The 23,899-nt window shown below is 49.7% G+C and overlaps 2 protein-coding genes across 10 annotated transcripts in view; one reads left to right on the top strand and one right to left on the bottom strand.

Moving 5' to 3' along the window:
- Window positions 1-23,899, bottom strand: part of LOC123383605 (liprin-alpha-1-like) — a 180,937-nt gene that overhangs the window by 55,716 nt on the left and 101,322 nt on the right. The gene's annotated exons all lie outside the window — the stretch shown is intronic.
- The window catches only part of LOC123378945 (liprin-alpha-1-like), a 41,934-nt gene that overhangs the window by 2,707 nt on the left and 15,328 nt on the right, over window positions 1-23,899 (top strand). For 8 of the 9 annotated variants that reach the window (XR_006593496.1, XR_006593495.1, XR_006593494.1 and 5 more), the window contains 8 exons: window positions 11,953-12,054; window positions 12,326-12,400; window positions 13,080-13,217; window positions 14,698-14,844; window positions 16,425-16,559; window positions 18,117-18,200; window positions 20,168-20,299; window positions 22,954-23,033. Coding sequence is in view for 6 of the 9 variants with exons in the window: in XM_045051551.1 (XP_044907486.1) it covers window positions 11,953-12,054; window positions 12,326-12,400; window positions 13,080-13,217; window positions 14,698-14,844; window positions 16,425-16,559; window positions 18,117-18,200; window positions 20,168-20,299; window positions 22,954-23,033 (893 nt within the window). In the remaining 3 variants the exon portion in view is untranslated. The remainder of the gene's footprint in view (window positions 1-11,952; window positions 12,055-12,325; window positions 12,401-13,079; window positions 13,218-14,697; window positions 14,845-16,424; window positions 16,560-18,116; window positions 18,201-20,167; window positions 20,300-22,953; window positions 23,034-23,899) is intronic. The other variant, XM_045051550.1, reaches the window with a different exon arrangement.

The raw sequence follows: 23,899 nt of genomic DNA, 5'->3' as shown, positions 1-23,899 counted from the left end.
TTTGCTCTGATTTTTTAACAATCATCAAAGAAATAATAATACTAAATTTTCTGAAATGTGTTTTGTGCATCTTTGGGGACAAGTGATTTGTTTCAATGTTGTGGTTTAACTTAAAACAACTTTTGCCCTTCTAGAATAATCCAAACCTGATGTCTGTGCATTCTCTTTTCACTGGATTGCATTTGTAAATAGTGTGCTTTGGATCCTTGCATGTGTATTCAAGAGAGAGGTGGATGTTCCCTTGCACCCTCTTGTGCTGGCCATGCCGGGGTTTGGGTTACAGGTCGTGCTGGCCTCCTAAAACAACGTAGGAAGAAGCACTCCTTGTGCTTTCCCAGAAGAGGTTGTGTGTGTGTTCTTTTCTTTTGGGAAGAAGTGCTAGGCCAACAGCTGGTGTAGGGTTTTCCTTGTGAGAAGGGTTTTCATTGCAGATTCCTTTCTTAAGTGGAAATAGGATTTTTCTGATTTCCCATATCTTCTTGTGTCTATTTAGATAAGGCATTTTGTTTTCTAGGAATTTGCTCTGACCTCCCAAACTTTCCAAGGAGTAAGTGTCAACTGGTTTCTAATATCCCTCCTATCTGCAGCATCTGGTGTGATACTTGCTTTAGAACTTCTTGATATTGGAACTTTGTGCTTTGTTTCTTTTTCATAGAACCAACTTGGGCTTTTTTGATTTCTGTCATTTACTATTTGTTTCCTGCAGCACTGATTTCTGCCCTTTTGTTTTCCATCTACTTGGTGATTGTTTGCTGTCCCATCTTGTAGTTGTTGAACTAAATCCTTCATTTGATTTTTAGCCTTTGTTCCTTTCCAGTATGTGTATTGTATTTATTTGCTTATTAGTGTGTTGATTCATTTTAGCATGAGAGCATGAGCAGGGCAGAGGGGCAGAGGGAGAGAGAGAGAGAGAGAGAGAGAGACAGAGAGAGAGAGAATCTCAAGCAGGCTCCTCACTCAGTGTGGATCGATCTTGTGGCCGTGGGATCATACCCTGAGCCAAAATCAAGAGTTCGTCACCAAGCCACTGAGCTATCCCTATGATATATGTATTCTAAAGCTATGAGTCTCCCTTTAAGCACACCTTTAATGATGTTACGAGTTGTGATAAGCTAAATGTTTATTATCTTTTATGTGAAACTATTTTCTAACTTTCATTGTGGTATCTTTTTCTTAATTCATCACAATGTTTAGGAGCATAACACATCTCGATGTTTCAGGGGATTTTCTCGTTCTCTTTGTGCTGATTTCTAGCTTACTTCTATGAAGGTATCTGTCTCAGTGTTTTTGGGTGATTGTAACAAAATTCCATAGACTGGCTGCCTAATAAGCACAGAAGCTTCTTTCCTATAGTTGAGGAGACTGGGAAGTTCTCAAGATCAAGGCATCTGCAGATTCAGGGTCAGGTGAGAGTCAGCTTCCTGGTTCATCGACAGCCTACTTCTCCCTGTCCTCAAGTGGTGGCAGGGGTGATGGTGCTCTCTCAGCCGACCAGGACTGGTCATCACCGGAAGTCTCCCTGTCTTCATCCCATCACTGTGGGCGTGATGAATTGTTGGGGGAATTGAACTGTGAATCTAATGCAATCCCTAAATAGGCCCTGCAGTATTTCAGTCCTTTCAGATGAGTTCACTTTCCTAATGGCCTGGCATATATTCGTTTTCATGAACTGTTCCTTGGCCACGTGCAAATAATGTGTGTTGGGGGGAATGCAGTATTCTCTGTTTATACGTTAGATGAAGTTTGTTAATGACAGAATTCAGATTTTAGTAACCACTTGAAAGCAAGTAAGGAATAGGCAAGAATGAGTTTAATAATATTACTAACAGGTATATCCAAAATATCATTTCAGTGTATAGCCAGCGTGAGAAAAACTAATGAATGATTTTGCATTCTCTTTTATCACATTGTCGCTAAAATGTGGTGTGCATTATATACTTTCCACACGTCGCACTTTGAGGAGCCGCGTTTCAAGTACTTGCAATAGAGCACGTGACCGCATATTGGACAGCCCCGTCCCACTGCCTTGAGTTTTCTGTTGTCGTCAGTTCTGTCAGATACTGAGAGATGCATCGTCAAGTCTCCCATAATGCTTATGGATGTGGCTCTTTTTCCTTTTCTATGTTTGTCAATTTTTCTGTATTTTGAGATTGCGTTATTAGGTATATGCAAGGTTAGAAGTCTTGTGTTCTTGGTAAATGGAACTTCCATCGTGAAATGTTCCTCTTGGTCTCTAGTAGAGCTTTTCGCTATAGAGGTTACTTTCTTGGAGGGTCACATCAGTTTTCTGTTCGGTTGGGTTTGCCTGGGGATCTTTTCCTTCCACCTGTCTGTGATCTTATGTTTTAAGGTGTACCTTTGTGACCAGCGTATGCTTAGTTTCCTTCTAATGAATTTGAGAGTCAACCTTTTGCTTGCAGCATGTGTGCACATGTGATGACTGATAGGTTAGTTTACACGTACCGTATTATTAGTTTCTTCTTTGCCCCAGCTGTTCTGTGTTCTTTTGGTCTCTAGCCTTCCTTTAGAAGTAGGAGGGAGTTTTTAATTGTACACTGATCTGTTAGGTAATTGGAATATATCTATTTCTAGAGGCAGGTGCATTTTCAACTGACCCCTGCCCGATTCAGGACTTGTACTGTTTCCCTGACACTGCTCTCTCCTTTTATCTTTTCTTTGTTTTAAGATTTATTTGTTTTTTGAGAGAGACATAATACAATCGGGTGAGGGGCAGAGCAGAAAGGGAGACACAGAATCTGAAGCAGGCTCCAGGCTCTGAGTCATCAGCACAGAGTCTGACGCGGGTCTCCAACTCACAAACCGTGAGATCGTGACCTGAACCAAAGTCGGACACTGAACTGACTGAGCTACCCAGGCGCCCCTGCTCTTTTCTTTGACACTTGAACCACACTGAACTCCTCTTCACCTTTTGTTGGCTAATATTTGTAAGTCTTAGATGGATTTTGGCGTTGTTGTCATTGTTTCGTGCACTTAATGCTTGTTAAGGTTTGTTCTCATAGTTACCCTCTCTGTTGTGACGTTGTTCTGCAAGCCGTGTTTTTTCATATTTCTGTCAGAGACTACATTTCTTTTGTGCAACGAGCTGCTTTAATATTGATTTTAGTTTGTGTCTGTAGTTGATGTGTAGTCATGGTTTGTGTGTGTGTGTGTGTGTGTGTGTTGTTTTTGTTTGTTGTTTCTGTTTTTATTTTTGTTTTTGCTTCTGTTTTGCCTGAAAAACATCTTTACTTTGCCTTCACTGGGAAGAATGTTTCTGTTAGGTAAAGACTTCCAGGTTGGTGGCTATTTTAGTTCACCTTTCATACATGCCAATCCATCATCTGGCTTCATTTGCTTTTCTTGAAGAGTCAGCTGGCAGTGTTGTTGTTGTTGTCGCATGGAAGGCGGTATCTTTGTCCTCTCATGGCTGTTAACATCTTTTTGCCTCGGGTGTTCTTTGTGGAGTCACTGTCATGGTTCTTTTATCAGTTTTGGAATAGTTTTGATTCTTATCTTTGTAGGGATGTGTTAATATCCATTCTGTGTTTCCTCTACTTTGAGGGTTCCCATTGGACCTTTGTACCATATCTTCTGTGTCTTTTGGGCTTCTGTATTTTCTGGACGGTTTCTCTGTGTATGGTCTAGATATATTTTTACCTACCTATCTTTCAGTTCACTGAGTCTATTCACCTGTGTCTAGTCTGATGTGAAGCCCATAGACTGAGTTCTTAATGCTTTCAACAAGATTTTTTACACTTTTATTTATGTTGGAGAGCTAGACAGGTTGTGAGTAAGGGAAAAACAGGGAGAGAGGGAGACACAGATGCCGAAGCAGGCTCTCGGCTCTGCGCTGTCAGCACAGAGCCCAACACAGGGGCTCAAACTCCCGAATCACGAGATCATGACCTGAGCTGAAGTCAGATGCTTAAGCAAATGAGCCACTCAGGCACCTGGAGACCCTAATTTTAGCTCCGATAATTTGCAGTTTGAGAATCTGTTTTGAGTCTCTGAAAATTTTCCATTTGTCAAGAATGGTTTTTGGACAGTTGACTTTTGCATCCAGTAATTCCAGTCTATGTGTCTCTTCTTGGTCTGTTTCTCTTCTTTCTTCTTTGGGTCGCTATGATGCAAAACCTGTTTTTTTTATGTTTATTTATTTATCTTGAGGGAGAAAGAAAGTGAGAGCAGGGGTGGGGGTAGAGCATGGGGGAGAGAGAGACCCTCTTGAGCAGACGCTCTTTTCTGTCACTAGAGAGCCCAACACAGGGCTCAAACTCACAAACGTGAGCCGAAACCAAGTGTTGGTCACTTAAACGAGTAGACTGAGCTATCCAGGTACCTCTCTGTTTTTGTTTGCTTGTTTGTTTCTTTCCTTTTCTTATTAAAAGAATTTTTTTTTGTTAATATTATCTACTTTTGAGAGAGAGAGGGGTAGAGACAAAACTTGAGCAGGGGAGGGGGAGACAAAGTGGGCGACACAGAATCCAAAGCAGACTCCAGGCTCTTCACTGTCAGCACAGAGCCCAACACCAGACTAAACCATAAACCATGAGATCATGACCTGAACGGAATTGGGATGCTTACCCGACTGAGTCACCCAGACATCCCTTTTCTTTTCTTTTCTTTTCTTTTCTTTTCTTTTCTTTTCTTTTCTTTTCTTTTCTTTTTCTTTTCTCCGCTTTCCTTTCCTTTTTTCTTTTCTTCTCTTCTCTTCTTTTCTTTCTTTCTTTTTCTTTTCTTCTTTGTTTTTAATTTTGTGTTGGACATTATGTAGAAGCATAGAGGCTCTTTGTGTGGTTGTATTTCTTCAGCATTTCATCCCACACACCTCGAGTGTGGAGGTTATTGGGCTCAGTCAGGCGTGAGTGACCTGAGACTGGGGCTCAGTCTTTGTAAGGTGCAGTGTGAGCTGGGCTCACGCTGTCCCCCACCCCCGTGTAGTCCTCCAGTGTCTCCATCTTGAGGCCGGGAGTATTTCCAAGGACCCCTTCTTGGGGCTATGTCCCAAAGCCCAGTTATTTTCTCTGCAGCACAATGAGATGATGGAAGGGTCAGCTTCTCAGGTAGTGCTTGTCGAGTGCCAGGCTCATTTTCTGTGCCTCCCTGTGCTGTCCAGAGCTCGGTTAGCTGCGACTTTCTGCTTGCCTTTCTGTTAGGTTTCCTTTGCAGCTTGTTGGTATATTGCCTCCAGTCCCTGAGGAAATTCAGAATCCTCACATTCCTTGAGGGAGAGAGAGGACTCTGAACATTAGAGTTGGCTCAGGGGCTTCCCTTTTGTTGGTGTCTCAGTCCTTCCAGTTGTGACTGCCCCAGTGTCTCCTTGATGCCTTCAAACACTGCTTAAAATTGAACTCATCTTTCCTAGTTCATGATGGGTTGACTAACAGACTACTCACACGTATAAGAGCAAGCCGGAAAAGAGTGAGAAGTCATAGTGAACATTTTGGTCATCAGCATTTGTTACAGGAGAAAACGAAACCCAGTAGTCCTTGCCTAGTACCCATCGTTCTTCTAAAATGACCATCCAGTTTGCCCACGCTCAGCCAGCGTCCATGGGGTGGTGATGGTGTCAGCGTCCCAGCCCCACCCCCCTACACCACCGCTCTCTTCCCCTGTCAGGTGCCTGCCCAGGGCGGGCTTTGTGGTGCCGGGCTGGCTGTGGCAGGGCAGGCAGAGGAAGTGGATGGCTTAACTGACACTTTGAGTGTTTGATCAGTGTTCATTGTTTTCTAATTTTCGTAATGTTTATTTACTTTTTAGAGAGACAGAGAGTGTGGCCAGGAGAGGGGCAGATGGAGGGACCCAGAATCTGAAGCAGGCTGGGGACGGGATGCACTTCAAGCGTACAGTGCAAACCCCACAACAAGGGTTTCTGTATTGGTGCACCCGAACCATCTGCAGAGACACAAACACCCACCTTTGTGGCTCCCCTTTGTGACTCTGCACAATTGTGGTCGCCAGGCTCTGGCTGCTGTGTTCCTCGGAGATGGTGGTGGAGGCACATCTGAAAGAGTGTATCTGAAAGAGTGAAGGGGTTAAGAGGAAGTGTTGCTTCCTTGCGCACGGTGGTTCAGGAAAGGCCTTTTCCGGAGAGGTCGCTCGGGAGCTGAGGCTGACCGAGCACTCTCCCAGCAGTCCGACTCCAGGGCCAAAGGCCGGGGTCAAGGAAGAGCTTGGCTTTGTTGTAAGCGATGGAAGGGGAAGCGGAGCCAGGTGAGGCGCCAGGCAGCTGGTGTTGGGACAGAACCTACCCCGTAAGGAGTTGGGTTTTCAGATAAGGACCTGGGGTCGTTGTGTCCTCAGTGGGAAGGACTGGCATGATGTTGTTGAATTTTTTGAAAGCTGGTGCTGGTTCTGTGTGGATAGTGGGTTGGGGGAGGAGACAAGAATGGATGCAGTGTGGACGTCATTGGGTGGAGTGGCTCCTTCTAATGCGTGGGTTGAGCTCTAAGATTCGTGCTTTAGGCAACAGGTACAAGCCCCTCACATCACCCATCACATAAAGCACAGGACAGTGTGCGTCTTTATATCCTTTACAGAACTACGTAATGTTTAAAAGCAGCGTGTGTAATTGTACGTGTGTGGGTACAAGGCGTACACTAAAGTATTCACCTGTTCTGGAGTGCATGGCAGGCACTGTACTAGGTGCTGAACACTATGTGCTGCAGTTACCTCGCCCAGAGACGTATGTGGTTTTACGGAGAGCAATAGAAGGGCATGGGAGTGTGTGGTTCGGTGGAATAGGGGGTACGTGTGCACCGTGCGGCTGCAGGATGGCCGTTTTGTCCCATGGGTCGGCGTGGGTCAGCCTCGGGGAGGCGGTTTTCCTTGGGAGGTTCGGCTGCCCTGTGTTCTCCTTCATGCACCCCGCTCTGTCTCCCGGACGCCTTTCCAAGCACCTTGTAGTGAAGCTCCATCTGGGCGGACTGTGGGCTCTTTGAGTTCCACACGGGCCACCACCCTCCTCCCCACACCTGTGCCTCCTCCTGGGAACAGAGCAGCTTGCTACCTGGTCCAGTGGTCAGAAGCCAGGGAGATGGCTTTGCCTCTTTCCCGCTCTTCCCTCTCCTTGCTGGTCCGTGGGTCCTGTGGTGTGGAGCTTGCCTCTCTCAGAGGCCATCTGCGAGGTCCCTGGAGATCTATACCCTGTCTTCACTCGGGTGGACTCGGGGAGGGGCCAAGTACTGCAGTCTTCCCTGTTCCTGCCGCAATTGCCTGCCAGCATCTTGGCTGGGGGGGGGGGGGCGGTGCCTCCTGCTGTGCAGAGATGCTGGCTTTCTGCCCCATCTGTGTACAATACGCCATGCTCTCTGAGAAGACGGCCTTTCTTCCTGAACCTGTGTCCTGCCTGCTGGCCCTTAGTGCTTGGTATTGCTGAGCAACTTGGTAACTACGTGGTTTGGGGAAACATGTTTGCCCTGTGTACAAGGACCCTCCAAACTGCTCCTGTTCTGCTCCTGGGTGGCTCAGTCGGTTAAGTGACCGACTTCACCTCGGGTCATGATCTTTGTGTTGGAGAGGTAACCCCCGATTCGGGCTCTGTGCTGACAGCCCAGAGCCTGGAGTCTAGTTTGAATTCCTTGTCTCCCTCTCTCGCTGCTCCTCCCCTGCTGCTTTCTGTCTCTGCCTCTAAGAAATAAAGAATGACATTAAAAAACTAAAACGTTAAATCTATTTCTATTTGACTCTTTTCTGTTGTTGACAATGGTCGTGCTTGCTTCCTTCTTCCCCAAGGATGAGTAGAGCTGATCGTAGAACAACTTGGTGTTCGGGGTTCCACCCTGCCCACAATTGAAAATCCATGTATAACTTTTGCATCCCCAGAAAACTTAACTGTTCAAACTCTCCTGTTGTCCAGAAACCTTAGTAGAAACACAAACAGTGCATTAGCACCTGTATCTTGTATGTGTTATATACTATATTGTTCGAGTGAAGTAAGCTAGAGAAACAGTTTAACGTCATAGGGAAATAGGTTCACAGCTCTGCGCTGTATGGATCCCTAAGTTTCTTCTCCGTTTGTTTCTAGAAGGAATTGTCTATCAGAACCCACATCAGTGCTGGCTCAGGTGACACACTACGCTGTTGTTACGTGTATCATTAGCACTATGCATCAGAAATGGGAGGAATTGGAAAGATTCCTGTGTATTTACGGATGTCACAATTCATGCGTTACCAATGAAGGGTGAATGCTTCGTGATGGCCTGGTGTAATCAGTACGATTGCTTCGTCATGGCCTAGGAGAGACACGGGTGAATGCATGGTTACAAAGCTTTTCTAGCCTGCAGTTTTACAGCCATATTCCTAATACAGTCTGGACACATTGTTACCTTACAAAAATGGCCTGTGATAGTAGGCTGAGAGGCATTTTCTCCAGGCAGGGACAGAGAGAGGCATGCTACAAGGTAATGTCACTTTTTGAAACCCATGTTATGGAATGACACGTTATTCGTTTTATGTGAGATCTTATCCCCTTATGCCCATGTGAGGATAGGCTGTCCAAGTGCACACAATTCTCGCACACGATGTTACTCCTGATGAACGCTTAGGTGGTGGTGACACACATGCGTCCCGGGTGGCCTGGCTGCATGCTCCCTCGATTTTCACGCACACACGTGTGCATGGCAGGTGAAGTGATTCACTGAGCACCTTGGTGAGGATTTGCTGTCTGGAAAGTGGGGGTGGGTCCTCACAAATGTCTGATGTGCAGACCTGCATGGGGGGGGACCCGCTAGATGGGGAAGTCTTGGGCCTTGGGCCTGGCGGTATGGGGGTGGAGGCGGGCACTGTCTTTGCAGCTTTCCAGAAGGGCCTTTCTGTTCCTGGCCAATGTTTCTGTAGACGGCTGGCTGCCTTTAGTCCCAGTGCTTTTGTCATGGAAGGGTCCATGTGGGAAAGGAGCCGAGACTGTGCCGGATCACTCCTGGTGGCAGCGTGCTTTCCAGCGATGCCACTTCCATGCCGCCTTCCTCGCCCTCCGTCTGCTTCGCCAGATCTCCTCTCTATACTGTCTTCTTCTGTGACCTCCTCTGGGCTTTTCTCTGTGCTCGTGACCTTTGTTAGGATACGCATTTTGAATCCCTGCATCCCCCAACTCTTTTTCTTTTTCTTTTTTTTCTTTTGCCATATGCAGAGTCTCATTCACGAGTTTCCTGATTGGCTTTGTCATAGGTCCTGGAAATCACGCACGTCATATGGACAGTCATCTCTAGCAGGGATTTCTTGATTGTGTTGGGCTTGATGGTTTCCCCAGAGTTTTTTGTAACGTCCCTTGGCATCTTCCTGACTTTCATAATGTTCCCTCTGTGGCGGTTCTCTTTGGTAGCATTGACTGTCCTTCTTGTAACGTGCCTGTGTCATGAGCCTCACAGGTCCTCGTGGCCCCTGGTCCGCAGGCTGACTTAGACCCGCTGCGCTCCGGAGCGAGTGAGCCGCCAAGACACGTTTGGTGCTGACCCGTGGGGTTCTGGGTTGGCCAGGACATTGTCCAATGTCAGAAGAACTTTGGAGGACAGTCCCTTGCTTTCAGCGTACTTCCTGAGTTGAGGGACAGAGCCGGGATGGAACTGGTCCAGGGCAAGGGCTCTGGTTGTGCAGCAGACCACTGGCCACTGGGACTTGTTGCCTTCAGGACCTTGGGGTGAGCTTCCTACACAGGGCCAGCTGCCCTGCTCACACCCCGCCTGTATCCGCTCAGTCGGTAGCTACTGCACCCCTTCCTACCCAACATCTTGGCGCTCACTTGTCTTTCTCATGAATAAATGTCGTTTGTGGCATTTTCCCCCCGACAGGGCACCTCCTTCTGCATGAAAAACCTGTGCAGGCAGCCATGGTCTCCTCAACTGATTTTCTTGGGTTTTCACTTTTTGTGTTGGAGTGGTTGACATGCGGTGGATGGTAGTTCCTTCTTCTCTGCAATCTTGTCTGGGGCGTCTGGGAAACTGTGTCCTTCTTCTTCGTGGTGGAAGCTGCTTCTCCTATCGTCTGGACCATTTCAAAGCCAAACCCCTTTCTAAAACCACCAGGCTGTCCTGTGCCTGCATTGAAATGTGCCAGTTTTCGATCCTTCCCTTCCTTCTGCCTTACGTCGTGATGTCAGGTCCTCACTTGTCTTGCAGTTTGAGTTGAGTCTGCAGGTGTGCCCGTCTCACAGCAGTCCTACATCCACAGAGATGCCACATCTTCCACACGAGACACAAAGATGTCTCACAAATAGCACCAGGTTTTTGCATGTGCTGGGGTAGCCGCAGCGAGAGCTTCGAGAATTTCCCTTTCCTTGTGCCTCCATGGTCCTCACGCTGGCCGGCTGGCAGCTGCAGCTGTGGACCTCAGTACATGTCAGGCCATTCAGCCTTTTCTTGTCATACCATGAGTCTTCTCTGCATCGCGGGAGCACGTCCAGCATCCCTGGGGACACTTCAGACAGGTTCCGGGGTGTAGTTAAGTTTCATGGTATTGCCCTTATCACGGTGAAAATGACGCAGGAACCCTGAGAAATCACTTCTCCTGTGGTGCTTGATTTACTGGAGAAAGGAAGTGCTTACCAAGAGCTGAGTGGCAGATTCGTGGATTCGTGCAACACTTGAGGGGACCTCAATAGTAACAGGAGGTGGTGCACCCTTCCCCCAGAGGACAGCGTCTGCTACAGCTCGTGTTATGCGGTAAGGACTTAATCCTGCGTCTCCACATTTGTTTGCCTTTCTCTTCACTGCAAATGGCACCATGTAGGTACGGTCAGTTTCTGTGTGCAAAATGATACGTTTTATCTTGTGAGAGTAGGTTTGTGTATGTTTTCGGAGAGGAAATGCTCTAATAGCCTAGTATCTGCGTACATTTCATGCACTCCTGGCCTCCCTTTTACTTACTAGTTTTGATACTTCGTAGCTGCTCAGCTCATCTGCCAGTCTTTCCAAACGTCACACATCTCCAGAAAAGTTTCCAATGTATTTATTGGAACAAAAATCCCCACATAGAAATGGGCCTGCACAGTCCTACCTCAAGGATCAGATAGGCTTCTGTGGGTTCACCTTGTCAAGTCAGATTGCAAGGAACGTGGTCAGTTCTGTGATAACATTCCCGTTGATTTGGAAAGGGTTAATTTTTGAAAGAAATTGAAGTATGTCACCAGTTTGTACTTGGATTTTCGAGAATTGCTGAAATCAACAACTCTCTTTATTTGGAATGTCAGTTGTTAAGTGAACGTTTATCCCCTCGTTTGTCCTACAGAGACAAAAGCTCGGGGGCGCCTGGGTGTCTCAGGGCGTTAAGAGTCTGACTCTTGGTTTCAGCTCAGGTCATGATGTCATGGTTCAGGGATTGAGCCCTGCACCGGGCTCTGCGCTCGACTGACTGGAGAGAGTGCGTCCACCTCCTTGGAGCCCACCTGTACGCCATGTCCTGGGCGGGCGCTCAGTATTGTGGGAGAGAAACCCCACGCGGGGTGGTGGGCCCTGGCATCACTCTCCTCAGAAACCCTTCCTCCATAATATTTCCTGCTTGACTAAGGAAAGAAGTCGTAAACTCGCCCTTTCGTCAAGAGTCCTACCATCATTTTTGAACAGTCCATTGGGTATGGTTGAGTCTGATTGAGCCAGGGGTTCAGGCTAAAACAGCAGCTTTTGAGTACCGTCAGCCTTTCCCCACTGCCGCTCCACAAGCCTGCTTGCCAGATGAGGCCAGAGGCTGCGGATGGGCAGGAGGCTTCTCGGCCTGTTGCTCCCGAGTCAGCAGAGTTCCTGAGTCCTAGACCTGCCAGGCACCTGAAAATGTCTGTCCCCTTGAGTGTCGGTCCCTCCGAGAATCCCCGGAACTCCTGTGGGTGGTGAGGAGGGGACTGGTGTGTGTGATGCTACTTGAGGGTGGTGGGTGCTGGGACTCTGGAGGGCCACGGAGGCCTGGTGTGCTCTGGTAAAGACCCCCTGTGTCTCTCCACTTTTGTCCCCTCTCCGACCCCAGGAGTGTGCAGCTCTCGCTGCAGAGCTCCACACCTGCAGGGAGCAGCTCATGCAGAGGGAGGAGGAGATCGCCAACCTGAAGGCGGAGAGAAACAACACCAGGGTCAGTAGGCGCACTGCCAGTGTCTTTAAACACAGGACACCATTCACTCCCCTTGTCCACATGTCCCCATGGAGTTGGCTGGGACCTATTTTTCTCAAACCTTCTTTGATCCGTGAGGAGGAGTAAGGCTATTTTAACACATTCGAGGGGGTGGCTCCCTACCTGGGAACTGAATTGAAGGGATTCAGACTTGGTTTTGCATTTGGTGAACTTGAGGCCCGGAATTGAAGGTGTTCTTGAAACACGGTGTTCCTTTTGCCTCTCCCGCCAGCTGCTGCTGGAACATTTGGAGTTCCTCGTCTCCAGGCACGAGAGAGCTCTTCAAAAAACCATCATCGGGCGACAGGTGAAGACTCCGGCCGGCGTGTCCAGTGAGGCGGAGGTGCTCAAGGTCCTCAACTCCATATTGGAGAAGGACAAAACCGAGGCTGAAACGGTGTGCCTAGCCACGGCGGTTCTCAGTTTGTGCACATGCTGTGTGTTCTAGGCACACTTTGTGTGTTTGTGTGACTGGAGTTTCCTTTTCATCTTCTTCAATTCTTGTAAGAAGACAGGTCTGTATGGTTAAAAAGCAGTAGTTGGTGGAAATGTTGTGGGTATCGATTGGCTAGTACAAATTGCATAATGTAATTTATTTCGGGGAAGATTTGTCTCCAATGTAAAATTGAAAGCGGTTAACAAGCAAGTTTGTGAACCGGAGCATCCGTGAAAAACCTTACCAGCATTCTGTCATGTTATTTGCGGCGAAGGGGATCTTAGGGTCACTGTAGAGTAAGGACTAATGAAACACCTCTGTGTACAAACTCAATCCCTTGGTTTCCAGGTGAGAGAGCAGCTACGTGTGGCACTGGAGGGGTGTAGTTTCGTAGAAGAAGAATTAGGGGCCACACGCAGAGTTCAAGCTCCAGACATCATCCCAGGATTTGATTGGAGGGGGTTTCCTTTTTATCCATTGTTTTTAAAACAACATATGAAGACTAGCAGTGGGGGCCCTCACATGTTGCTTCCCTTTCTGAGTTTCAAAGGTGCAGAGCCAGATGAAAGAGCTCCTGGCTACCCTGTGCACTCTCATGGCCAAGCTGGAAGAGGACCTAGACATCTCAAGGAAAGACCTCATCCTTTCTGAAGCAATGAACACCATATTACAAAGAGATGTCCGTGAAGTGAGTGTCATTTGAGATGGCCACGCCGTCGTCGAGCTAAACGTGGGGTGTTTGGTTCGGCCTTGCCCAGTGTGCCTTCGTCTCCCACGGGTTTTGAACGTTTGGAGTTTGGTAGAAGTAGCAGCAGAACGGGACGTGATTCTGGGGCCCGGGCGGGCTGCCTCCCCGTCTGCGTGGTGGAATCTGTCCTCCCTGGGCTCTCCCCTGCCGAGGCCTGGCGGGCAGGCGGCGGAGTGGCCTCGGGTGTGGAGTGTGGGCCACCTGAGCTTGGCCCATGCCGTGCTCTCGGTCCGTTTTGGGAACACACTCGGCACGTAGGAACCAGCGTGGTGCTGCCAGGTCGTTTCCGGGGGCACGACCTTGTGAGGGCGGCTCTGCTGCCCTGCCCTCCTCCCAGGGTTCCGTGCTTCTGGTCGTGGCGGTCAGAGTGAGCGAGGGGCAGCCCGCCGGTCCTGGTGTAAGGTCATGGAGGAGTGCGGCCGCTTCTGCACGTGTGGTCGTCGATGGGAATCTGATCATTGTCACAGAAACTAGTAAGGGTAGGATGGTTTCTCTGTGCCTCCTCCTGTCACTGTGAGCTGCCCTTTGCGGACAGTCCCCGCACACCCCACCCCCAGCCCGGCAATGCCACCTCGGGAAGACCCTGTCAGACCCTCGAGGGTGTAAGTGCACGAGCAGTCTGTTTAGTACCTCAGTGTGGGTGAGATCGTGTCAGAATTTAAAACAAAAGTATTTGCAGAAATTCTATAACCTGTTGTTTGGCAAAGGTGGGGAGAGACCCCTCAGCAGAGTTCAATATGCAGAGAATTTAGAAAATCATTTCTTAGGACTCATCACTTTCACTCTTGAGACTGCTGACATACATTGCTTAGTAAACACGGAGGACTGGAAGAGGAATCTTTCCGGTGTTGGACAAGAAACGCAGGGCAGGACCTTCTGGTTCCATTTGCAGTGTCAGACACCATGGGATACAATGTTGTTACAGGGTGAGGGTACAGAAGATGACTTCCAGTTATATGAAAGGTGGAGTTTGGCTTCCATTTGTTAACACTGCTGCTTCAACTTTGTGGTAATTGGATGAGATTTCATCCACCTTTTCCCCGGGAAAAAGGATGGTTGTCTCATGGTGTGTGCCTCCAGAGGCAAGTCGCCGTTCCGTGGAAAGCTCAATGATGTCCAGAGGCAACCGAGGTTGTGACTTCCGGGAGACTTTATTATCCGTTTGTCTTTGAACACATGGGAAAGAATAAGCCTGGGTAACTGGTCAGAATCCCGAGCAGCCTCCGCACTGTCGGCACAGAGCCTGACGCGGGGCGCCAACTCACAGAGCGGCACCGGCTGAGCCACCCAGGTGCCCCGAGGATGCTACTTTTCTGTTTGTTTGGAAAATGAGGATTTCGCCCGGTTTTTGTGTCTGGAGTGTCTTAATGTGTCGTACGCTAACTCTTTCCCTGTTTTCCCTCTGAAATACCTGCTGTAGGCCATGGCCCAGAAGGAAGACATGCAAGACAGGATCACTACCCTTGAGAAGCGCTGCCTCAGGGCACAGCACAAAGCCACCTCTCTGCACGACCTCAAGGATAAACTTGAAAACGAGATCGCAAAGAAGGACTCTCTGCATCGACAGGTCGTTGGTTTCGTTGAACTTCATTCCACTTTTATTAATTACAAGTCAAGTTAAGGACCAAGTGTCAATGTCAAGGTTTTAGGATCTTAGAATCTTGTGTTGACCAGCGGGGTTACTTCATCGTCCAGGGTTTAATTCTTTCGAATTTTATGGAAGCATGTTATGGGGCTCCCCTCCTTGATTCCTTCTTTGTCTTGTCTTACATGCACGTTACTCTGTTGCCTGTTAGCACTGTTTCCAAAGGAGCAGGGAGTGGCCGGGAATGTGTAGGCAGCTGGCCATTTTGGTTAGTACCTGAGATCGGGGGGAATGGCAGGTGCAGAAGCACAGTCTGGCGTGAGGCTGTGAGACCCTGTGTTTTGGGAAGCAGCACGTCTCTTCCTTGGTTGTCTCAGGTCATCCGGCATTGAACAGGAAAACCACATCCAGCTTCTTGGAAACAGAGTGAGTTTGCCTGGTGTGTTTGTCAAATGTGTCAGTCGACCCAAAATGATAATCAAAGTGAAATACTAGGAAGCCATTAAAATGACATGGAGGAATGCTGTTTGAGAGCACGTAACATGTTCCAAGTCATGAATGTATAGGGCAGATCGTGAAATACTATGTGTACAGCATGTGATTTATTTTGGAGGGTTTTAAAGCATGATACGCGGTCTGTATATACACACAGAGCCATATGCACACAGAAGATGGAAGGAGTCTGTGGCAACACATGTTAACCTTGCAAAAACCTCACCTTTTACATGATTTTTAAAATGACTTTATATAATTTTAACGCTTATTTAGTTTTGAGAAAGGGAGCCAGAGTGAGAGAGAGAGAGAGAGAGAGAGAGAGAGAGAGAGTGCATGAGCAGTGGAGGGCAAGAGAGGGAGACACAGAATCCAAAGCAGGCTCCAGGCTCTGAGCTGTCAGCAGAGAGCACGAGGCGGGGTTGACCCCGTGAGCTATGAGATCATGACCTGAGCCGAAGGTGGACGCTTAACCGACTGAGCCACCTCGGCTTCCCTAAAAGTCCTTTAACAAAAAATCTCGTGTCTAAGTTTTCCACGTTGAAGTTTTCCACGTTTTTGGTCAAGAGGGAGAGTGTTTTTGTTGAATAATGGTACACTTCCAAAAAGAACTCAACTGGCATCAGGCATGCTCTCAGAAGCTCTGTGCTGGCTGATGTGCCCACCTCAGAATGTCCTATGTAGCGAGCCCTCGGACCCCAGTATAAATATGTTTACGAAGGGTTAGGACCGAACCCTTCTCTCCTTAACTGGTCAGGAAGAGCGAGCAAGCTCCTCCAGAAGATGGGTTTTCTTTACTGTGTGGGAACTTTGTCTTTGGAAAGACTTCTTTGAAGATACTGAAGAAGAGCAAAGAGTTTGGCAAGACATGTTTTGCGTAGTGAAAGGAGGACCAAGGCAGTGGGTGACTCCTTGCAGAAAGGAAAGGTTCACTCTGAAGCACCTACCAAACTGTTGGCTTCCGTCAGAACTAACAGTAGATCTCTGCATTTAGATTTTGTTTCACTTTATTAAAAATGGAAACGGAGAGAAGACTTGCTACACTTTGATGCTTTGCCTTCATTTCCTAGACTGCGGATCAAAACCGCCAGTTGCAAGAGCGCCTGGAGGTGGCGGAGCGGAAGCTGCAGCAGACCCCGAGGAAGGCCAAGTCGCTGCCCGAGGTGGAAGCCGAGCCGGCCCAGAGGGTGGCCACCCTCTGCAAGGTGGGGCCCCCGTTTCCTTCTGGGTCCCATGGTGGGAATGTCATTTTCAAGGCGGTCCGTTCTCGTATCTCATTTCTCACCGGTAACGTCGGCGTGCCAAAGTCCGCGAACCAGCTGAGATCTGTTTTCGGGGCTACTTTGTCTGAGATTGGAATGCTTTTCAAACGGCAGGCATCATCCCCAGTTTTGTTCCCTCCGGTTTTGTCCGACGTGTGCTGTTTGCCGTTGGCTGCATCTAAGACTCACTGCTTTTCAGAGTTAAGTCAGCGACTCAAAGCTCAAGATAGTAGCCTTGGGCAAGAGAAGGACAGGGGTGCCTGGCTGGCTCAGTCAGTGGAGCTTGGGACTCTTGATCTCAGGGTCATGAGTCTGAGCTCCCCGTTGGGTGTAGAGCTTACCGAAGGAAAAAAAAAAAAACAAAAAGCATAGAATTTTTCTGAGAAATGAGAAAATCCTATCCTCTTTTAAACACAATCGTTTTTATTTAAAAAATTCTTAAATGTTCATTTATTTGACACAGACAGAGAGGGCGAGCCTGGGCACATACATGAGCAGGGGAGGGGCAGAAAGAAGGAGATAGAATGCCAAGTAGGCTCCATGCTATCGGCACAGAGCCTGACACAGGGCTCGAACGCCCAAACCTTGAGTTCATGACCTGAGCTGAAGCCAAGAGTCAGAACCCGACCGACTGAGCCACCCAGACACCGCTGTAAGAAATAAATCTTTAAGGAATTCACTCGGAGGTTCCACAAATAGAGTCGAGGAACATGCCAGACACAGTCCCTGCCCTCCCAGTTCTCACAGCCCTCACCACCCACGGACGAAGGCAGCAGTTGAAGAGGTAGTTTCCAGACATAATGTAGTCGGTGCTGGGATCGAGTGATGCACACAGGACGAGGGAGCACATGACTGGGCAGCCAGTCCATCCTTCCGGAACCTGGGCTGAGGGAACCTGTAGCAGGGAGCCTGTCGGTGCTTCTGTGTCACCGGTTCCAGTGCAGTGAGGGTCCCAGTGGGAAGGGGGGTGGGTTCGTCATGGGATAATGACCCTCAAGGCTGCCATCAAGTCGGGCAGGCGGCATTGGGCGCCCACAGGCCCAGGCTCCAACAGAGTCTCTCCTCCTTTGTGATCTGCATGTCAAGTCTCCGTTTCTTTTCTCACCTGTCCTCTCTCCTGTCCCTGGTCAGCCGTGTAGCCCGACCCTTTGTCTTTGGACACTGTGCTGCTGAGGAAGCTAAATTGTTGGAAGTAACTTCCCAGGTTAGGAAGGCAGCACGCCTGTTTGCTCTTTCCGCTTGCTGCTTCCTCCTGTCCGTGCTGAGTGGACAGGGGTGTCTGCCGGGGGACGAGGCACCGTCCAAGGATCCGGGACCCGGGGTGGGGACGAGACCATTGCCTACCCCCGGTCACCAGCATGGAAGCCCACTGCTTCCCACTGGCACGCATGAGGCCGGTAGGGACTGTGAGCAGGCGGAAGGCCTCTCACAGCATGTCGTGCATAGGCACAGCGTGTGGTGTGGGGCAGCCAGCTCTTCTGACCCCACTGTCGCCCACAGGCCGAGCAGAGGCGTGGCAACATCGAGGAAAGGCTGCGCCAGATGGAGGCCCAGCTGGAGGAAAAGAACCAAGAACTGCAGCGGGTACGTGTCCGGGCGGAGCAGCCGCGCACCTGGCAGTGGTTGAGGATGAGGCGCAGGCTGGGGGTGTCGGGGTAGGGAGCGGTGCCTTGTTTCCCACTTCTCCCCACGTGGACGCCAGGCCCCTTCTCGATCCCATCAGGGGTACAGTGCACTCTTGTGCGAGTTGGATGCTAGTGAACACTCCTAGCATATGGACAATGTTCTCTGGACGCTGGGGCCCCGTAGGCAGTGCCGCCTAGGGGTGGAGGCACCCGCACAGCCCACCGTGCCCACCAGCTCATTAGCAGCTCCTCACGGTTGACGCGGGACCTCGTGGGTGTCCCTTGGCCAAAGCGGAGGTACTGGCCTGGGGTAGGGCAGCCTAGAGGAGGGGTCTCCTTCCTTAGGACATGACACTGAGGTCCTGAAATCAGGTCACGGGCCTGACCTTGGTCCCCACATCCTACTTTCTACTTGAGATGTAAAGGCACAGGTCGGGGTAGATGTTCCTAAGAAGAGGAATAGCGTCATCGAGCCTTGACGAAAGGGAGGCCCGTGTCCCTTGAATCCCCTGAGATTTTTCCCTGCGGGAGCTGGTCGGACGTCAACATGAAACACCCAGGAGACAGAGCAGGCAGCAGCCTCCCCAACTTGGGACGTCCATCCAAGGCCATCAGGTTTTGTTTTCACCAGAAAACTCAAAACACTCACCCTTAACTTACACCAGAAACTCGTGTGCTTGGCCCTCAGGGTCAGAGAATAAAACATGAGTTTCCGCGGAGTGAAGCTTCTGATGCCAGCGTGACGGCTCGTGTTGGCCGACCCCAGCCTGCCATGACACGTGCACACACGTGAGCACAACCAGACGCTAGCCTCTTGGGCCGAGAATTCGACCTCACCTACTTAGAGAAGCACCTCATTGCCTTTAGGACTGTATGGTAGTTTGGAGGGACAGGTGTTGAGATAAGGATTCTATTATAACTGAGACAATTCCAAGGACACTTTTAAGCTGCTTTGCTTGAAAAATACTTGGGTGCCGATCCCTTCTTGTGGGGTGGCCAGGGTCTTTTCCAAGTGATGGCCGTTGCTGCGTGTGAGGTGTGGTGGTCGTGCTTTCTGTTGCCTGCTCCCAAGGAAAGAGGTGCCAGCAGGTGTGGCTTAGAGATGAGGAAGCCCGAGCCTGGAGGGACTGTCCATTGCCTAGCCTGCGGGTGTGTCCTGTGGGCTCTTCCTCCTCCCTGGGCCCCCCGACTGCAGGGCACATGTGTACTCCGTACCCCACGGCCCTGCGCCCGGCAGGAGCCCCTGAATCCTGCCGGCCTGTCCTCGCCGCTTCTGTTTTGGGTTAATTCAGGATATGCGGTAGACACAAGTTTTTTAACCATACGATTGATGAGAGTTCGATAAAACACAGACCCGTGAACTTTGCGGTTATGTTCGGAAATTACTGGAGGTAAATACAAGTTTCCATTACAAAACGTTCAGGAGATGTGTGAATTTCACGAAAAACAGGTGAAAGTCTTTCTCACCACTGAATCTTTCCCAAAGTGGATTTTTTTTTATCTTTCGGTTTTGTCAATGGATTCATTTCTTTCCCCCTGAGGCCAGATCCGAGCTTCTGTTTCCGCCCCGGAATATGCCTCCTCTCGTGTGTAGTTCAGCTGATCCCCTTAAGAATGTGCTCTTTCCTGCATGTACATCTGCCTCCTGAGCCCATCTGAGAGCTGATAATGAGGACATTCGTGAGGGCCCATGCGCGTTTTGTTTCCCAGAAACAAAGGGACCTGCTAAGTGATGACCCCTGGGAAGCAGGTTCCTGCGTTTCTGTGCCCCGCTAGGTCGGTGCTGGCAGTGACGCACAAGCAGGCCAAAGAGTGCCGTGGGAAGGGGCAGCCGAGGATGGCGTGCGTGTGGGTCACACCGCTGGCCATTCGCACGCCTGAGCCGGTGTTCGCACTTTGGCTTGAAGCCTGCGTCTTCTCTTTCAGGTCAGGCAGAGAGAAAAACTGAAGGAAGAGACTAATCAACATCTGTCCGGCACTATTGACCGGCTCCTTTCTGAATCTGACGAGCGTCTTAAGCGTCATCTAAAAGAGAGGATGGCTGCTGCAGAAGATAAGGTAGGACATGAGAGACAGCGGCTGAGTGCCCCCGTCCTCACAGAGGAGACGCTCACGTTGTGATGCTGAGGAGCAGCGTGGAGCAGAGGCTAACAGCCACTGCAGAAAGTAGAAATGATTCTTTCACACGGAAAAACTGCAGGCTGTTACCCACTGCCTACGTTAAGTTCCCAGTGTCTTGTCCCTGCCCGACGTCTGTGTGCGGGAAGGTGCGTCTCACTGTCTAGGAGAGGAGTATGGTCTGGGGAGGGCCCGAGAGTAAGTATTTTAGGCCTTTACTAACTGAGACGTAAGGAGTAAGCTAGCTTCATGCTAATCAAAGATGGGCACAGAAACAGCCATAGGCAGTATATAACTAAGGGGAGGGGCCGGGTGCCGATAACCCTTTGTTGATAGGACCCGGCGGGGGCTGGATGTGGTCGGCAGGCCCTCGTTTGCCACCCCTGTGCTGGAACCTTCAGCCTGGTTCTTGTCTGGGGAGCTAATTTCTACCTCTTTTGTCCAGACGGACCGGTAGGAGTGCGCAGTTCTGTCAAGCATTTAACCAGCTGAAAACAGAGTATCTCCTGTTCCATCTCCTGCCTTCCCTCTTTTCATCTGGGTTGGAAAGAGTCTAAGCCTGGACTCTTACAGCATCATAACGGATACACTTGAGGTGTAACGGGAGGGAAGCAGTATCATAGGATCTCTGTGAGAGAAGCTCTGGTGGTGACAGTTGGATGCGGACCTGATACTACCGGTTCTGGTGACACCTGTGTCCCTGTAGATGAGCCCAGAATCTTCCCTAAGACTGGCACTTGGAGACACCAGTGAGCAATGCTAATTACACGACACACTTGTTTTGGGTAAAACCCATTATGAGGTGCGTTATTATACCCCACGTGAGGTTCTACCTTGATCACTGGGGCCAGCCTTTCGGTAGAATAGTTGTATGTGAGATTGGAAGTATATGTACGAAACGTAGGTCAGCTTTCCCAAGTGACTGAGGCATCACAGACCCTAAAAGCTAGTACAAACCAGTGTACCTGCTGCAAGTAAACTTAGGAACTTGTCATACTTACAGTCAGACAGTGATCCGTGAAGAAATTGTACATGGACAAAGTATGAGTAAAGGCTGTTACTGCAGTTTCACAGACAGCATTTCACTCTGTGGTCATGTGACCCGGTTCGTTGGTATGGCCATCCGCTCCATGCCTTGTCTGTGGTGCTGCGTTATTGTAAAGAGAAACGTAGGCATGCTCTAGCATGTGGAACGTTTGAAAGAATCAACACTAAAGGACTGTCAGTACCTTTCTCAGAAGTCTCTGTTAGGAGAAGTTGGCAATCTGAAAAAACAGTTACAAGAAACGCAACGTGAGAAGGTATTTCCATCTCTCAATCATTCAGTGATCGGTTGAGACTGGAAAGGAGCAGGTGACCTCTGGGGCTCACACTTCCTCCATGGCGAGCCACCACTGTGCTTTCGAGCGGCCCCATGCTCGCTAGTCTGAATGGCACGCATGTGGCGGAGTTGGAGGCGAGCAGCCTATGGGGTTCAGATTTCTGAGTCCCTTCGGGGGTTCGCTCGAAAGCTAAAATGTTCGCGTAAACCTTTCATTGAGTGCAGCGTTGCCCAGCAGGAAGGTAACAGGTGACACGGGTGTCATCCCAAGGATTCTCGCGGCTGCATTTGAAATGGTCAAACAGACGGGTGATGTTAGTTTTCATGTAGCCCGATGCAGGCAACATGTTATTGTATCAAGTAAATAGTGTAGACATGAAGGAGCTACTCTACAATGTTTTTCCACATTTAGTCCTTGCAACCCACGGGGCGTCTCACAGTTCCATCCCCTGTGGTCGGGACCAGCCCCATTTTGGGCGCTCAGTTAGCCACGTGCGGCGGTGTCTCTGGCCTGGGACGGCACTGCCTAGGGGGTAGTTGTGTGACCGAAGCTCCTCGTCGGTTTTGCTCCCTGGCGCTGCGTGTGCAGACGTGAGGCTGGGCTGCACAGGGTCCACGACGGAGCACGTGCCTATTGCACAGAAGGGCTATTCCCCCACCGCCCAGAAAGTCCTGCTCCTCTCTACATAATTAGGAAGAAGTCCTAGTGGCTCGGTGTTTCTCCTCTGTAACCTTGCTATGCCTGAGACCTGACTGTTCAGTAGGGTTTAGGACGTTCACTTGGTGATCCGGGTGTTTACTGGAGGACTCTTGGAGAGAATGGTCTTCGGGTTCGTAACTGCTAAATTTACCCAGCGTGGTTATGATGGTCAGCATTTCAGCACACTTGATGCAAGTAGTGTTTTCCATTTTTTCTTGAATTCTAATGAACCTACAGTGTTGTATCAGTTTCAAGTAGACAGTGTACCGTTTCAACAATTGCACACGTGACTCTGTGCTCGACACCATCACTGTGGTCACCGTGTGTCACCATACAGAGTCCTTAGGGTATCACGGACCGTATTCCCTGTACTGTGCTTTTCATCCCCGAGACGGCCTTATTTGATATCTGCATGCTGATGCCTCCTAATCACCATCATCTCTTTTGCCCACTGCCCCTACTCTCCTCTCCTCTGGCCACTACCAGTTTGTGCTCTGTGTTGAACGGACTCTTGATGCAAAGACTAGTTAACCTTGCTTGCACTGAGTGTCATTGTCATTTGCTGCTTTGCAGGATCACCTTCTCCGGAAGATGGAAGCACTGAGGGCCGTATTAAAGCGGGCAAGAGTGAGAGGCTCTTCGCGTCACCATGGGTATGACACTTCCCGGTTCACAGATCTGTTTGAGATGCGGCTGGGGGTGGCTTCCCTCTGTCACCAGTATGACCTGAACCAGCTCATGGTTCCAAAGTAGAACCGTGGGTGTGCTATGGTATGACCCGAACCGGATCAGAGTTACACACAATAACCCTGAGGGTGTTGTAGTCTGACGCGATCCATTTTCCAGGTACCAGCTAACTGATGATGGGGCGGGGCTGGGGGGGACACTGCCCTTCACCGTGCCTAACATGAACCACCTCACAAACACCTATGTTAGCACCTGCTGTGTTTCTTCCAGAGGAATCCTTTGGCCGAATGGGCAGAGTGACTGGATGTAGCTCAGGGAGCCGGTAGCTTAGTAGTTGGCAAGAGGGAGAAGTAAAACCTCATTCCAGAGGTTAGGTTTGGAATCTCAGGAGACCGGGAGGCATGACAGAGCTCACAGCCATGGGAGGAGGAGTGGAAGTTAGGGAAAGTTCTGTTCGTGTTTGGGTGGGTTTATTTGCGGCCTCCCTCCACCGAGTGTGGCAGTGATGGTGTGGGGCTAGGAGGGGTCCAGCGTGCCAGGTTCGGCCCAGCATCCCTGGAAGCTATGGTCCCTTCCACAACGCCAGTGGGGTCACCATGGGAGTGCACACGTGGCCATGGTTGTGAAGGTCACCTTGACATTGGTGGGGTTAGCGCAGTGCTCGCAGTTTCTTATATTTTTGAAAAGACCGGAGAATGACATGTAATCGCTGTAACTCTGTTGGGACGTTGGTGAGTCGCCTGTGAGGGAGTGGGTCAGCCGGCTTGTGAGCTGCGTCCTGCAGACAGTAATTGTCAGCGAGGTATTAAAAGGTTTGCTTGCTTCTTTGTAG

This window comes from Felis catus (genome assembly GCF_018350175.1).
Source record: "Felis catus isolate Fca126 chromosome D2 unlocalized genomic scaffold, F.catus_Fca126_mat1.0 chrD2_random_Un_scaffold_51, whole genome shotgun sequence".
NCBI classification, from domain to species: domain Eukaryota; kingdom Metazoa; phylum Chordata; class Mammalia; order Carnivora; family Felidae; genus Felis; species Felis catus.
This window is presented reverse-complemented; position numbering and strand designations above follow the sequence as displayed.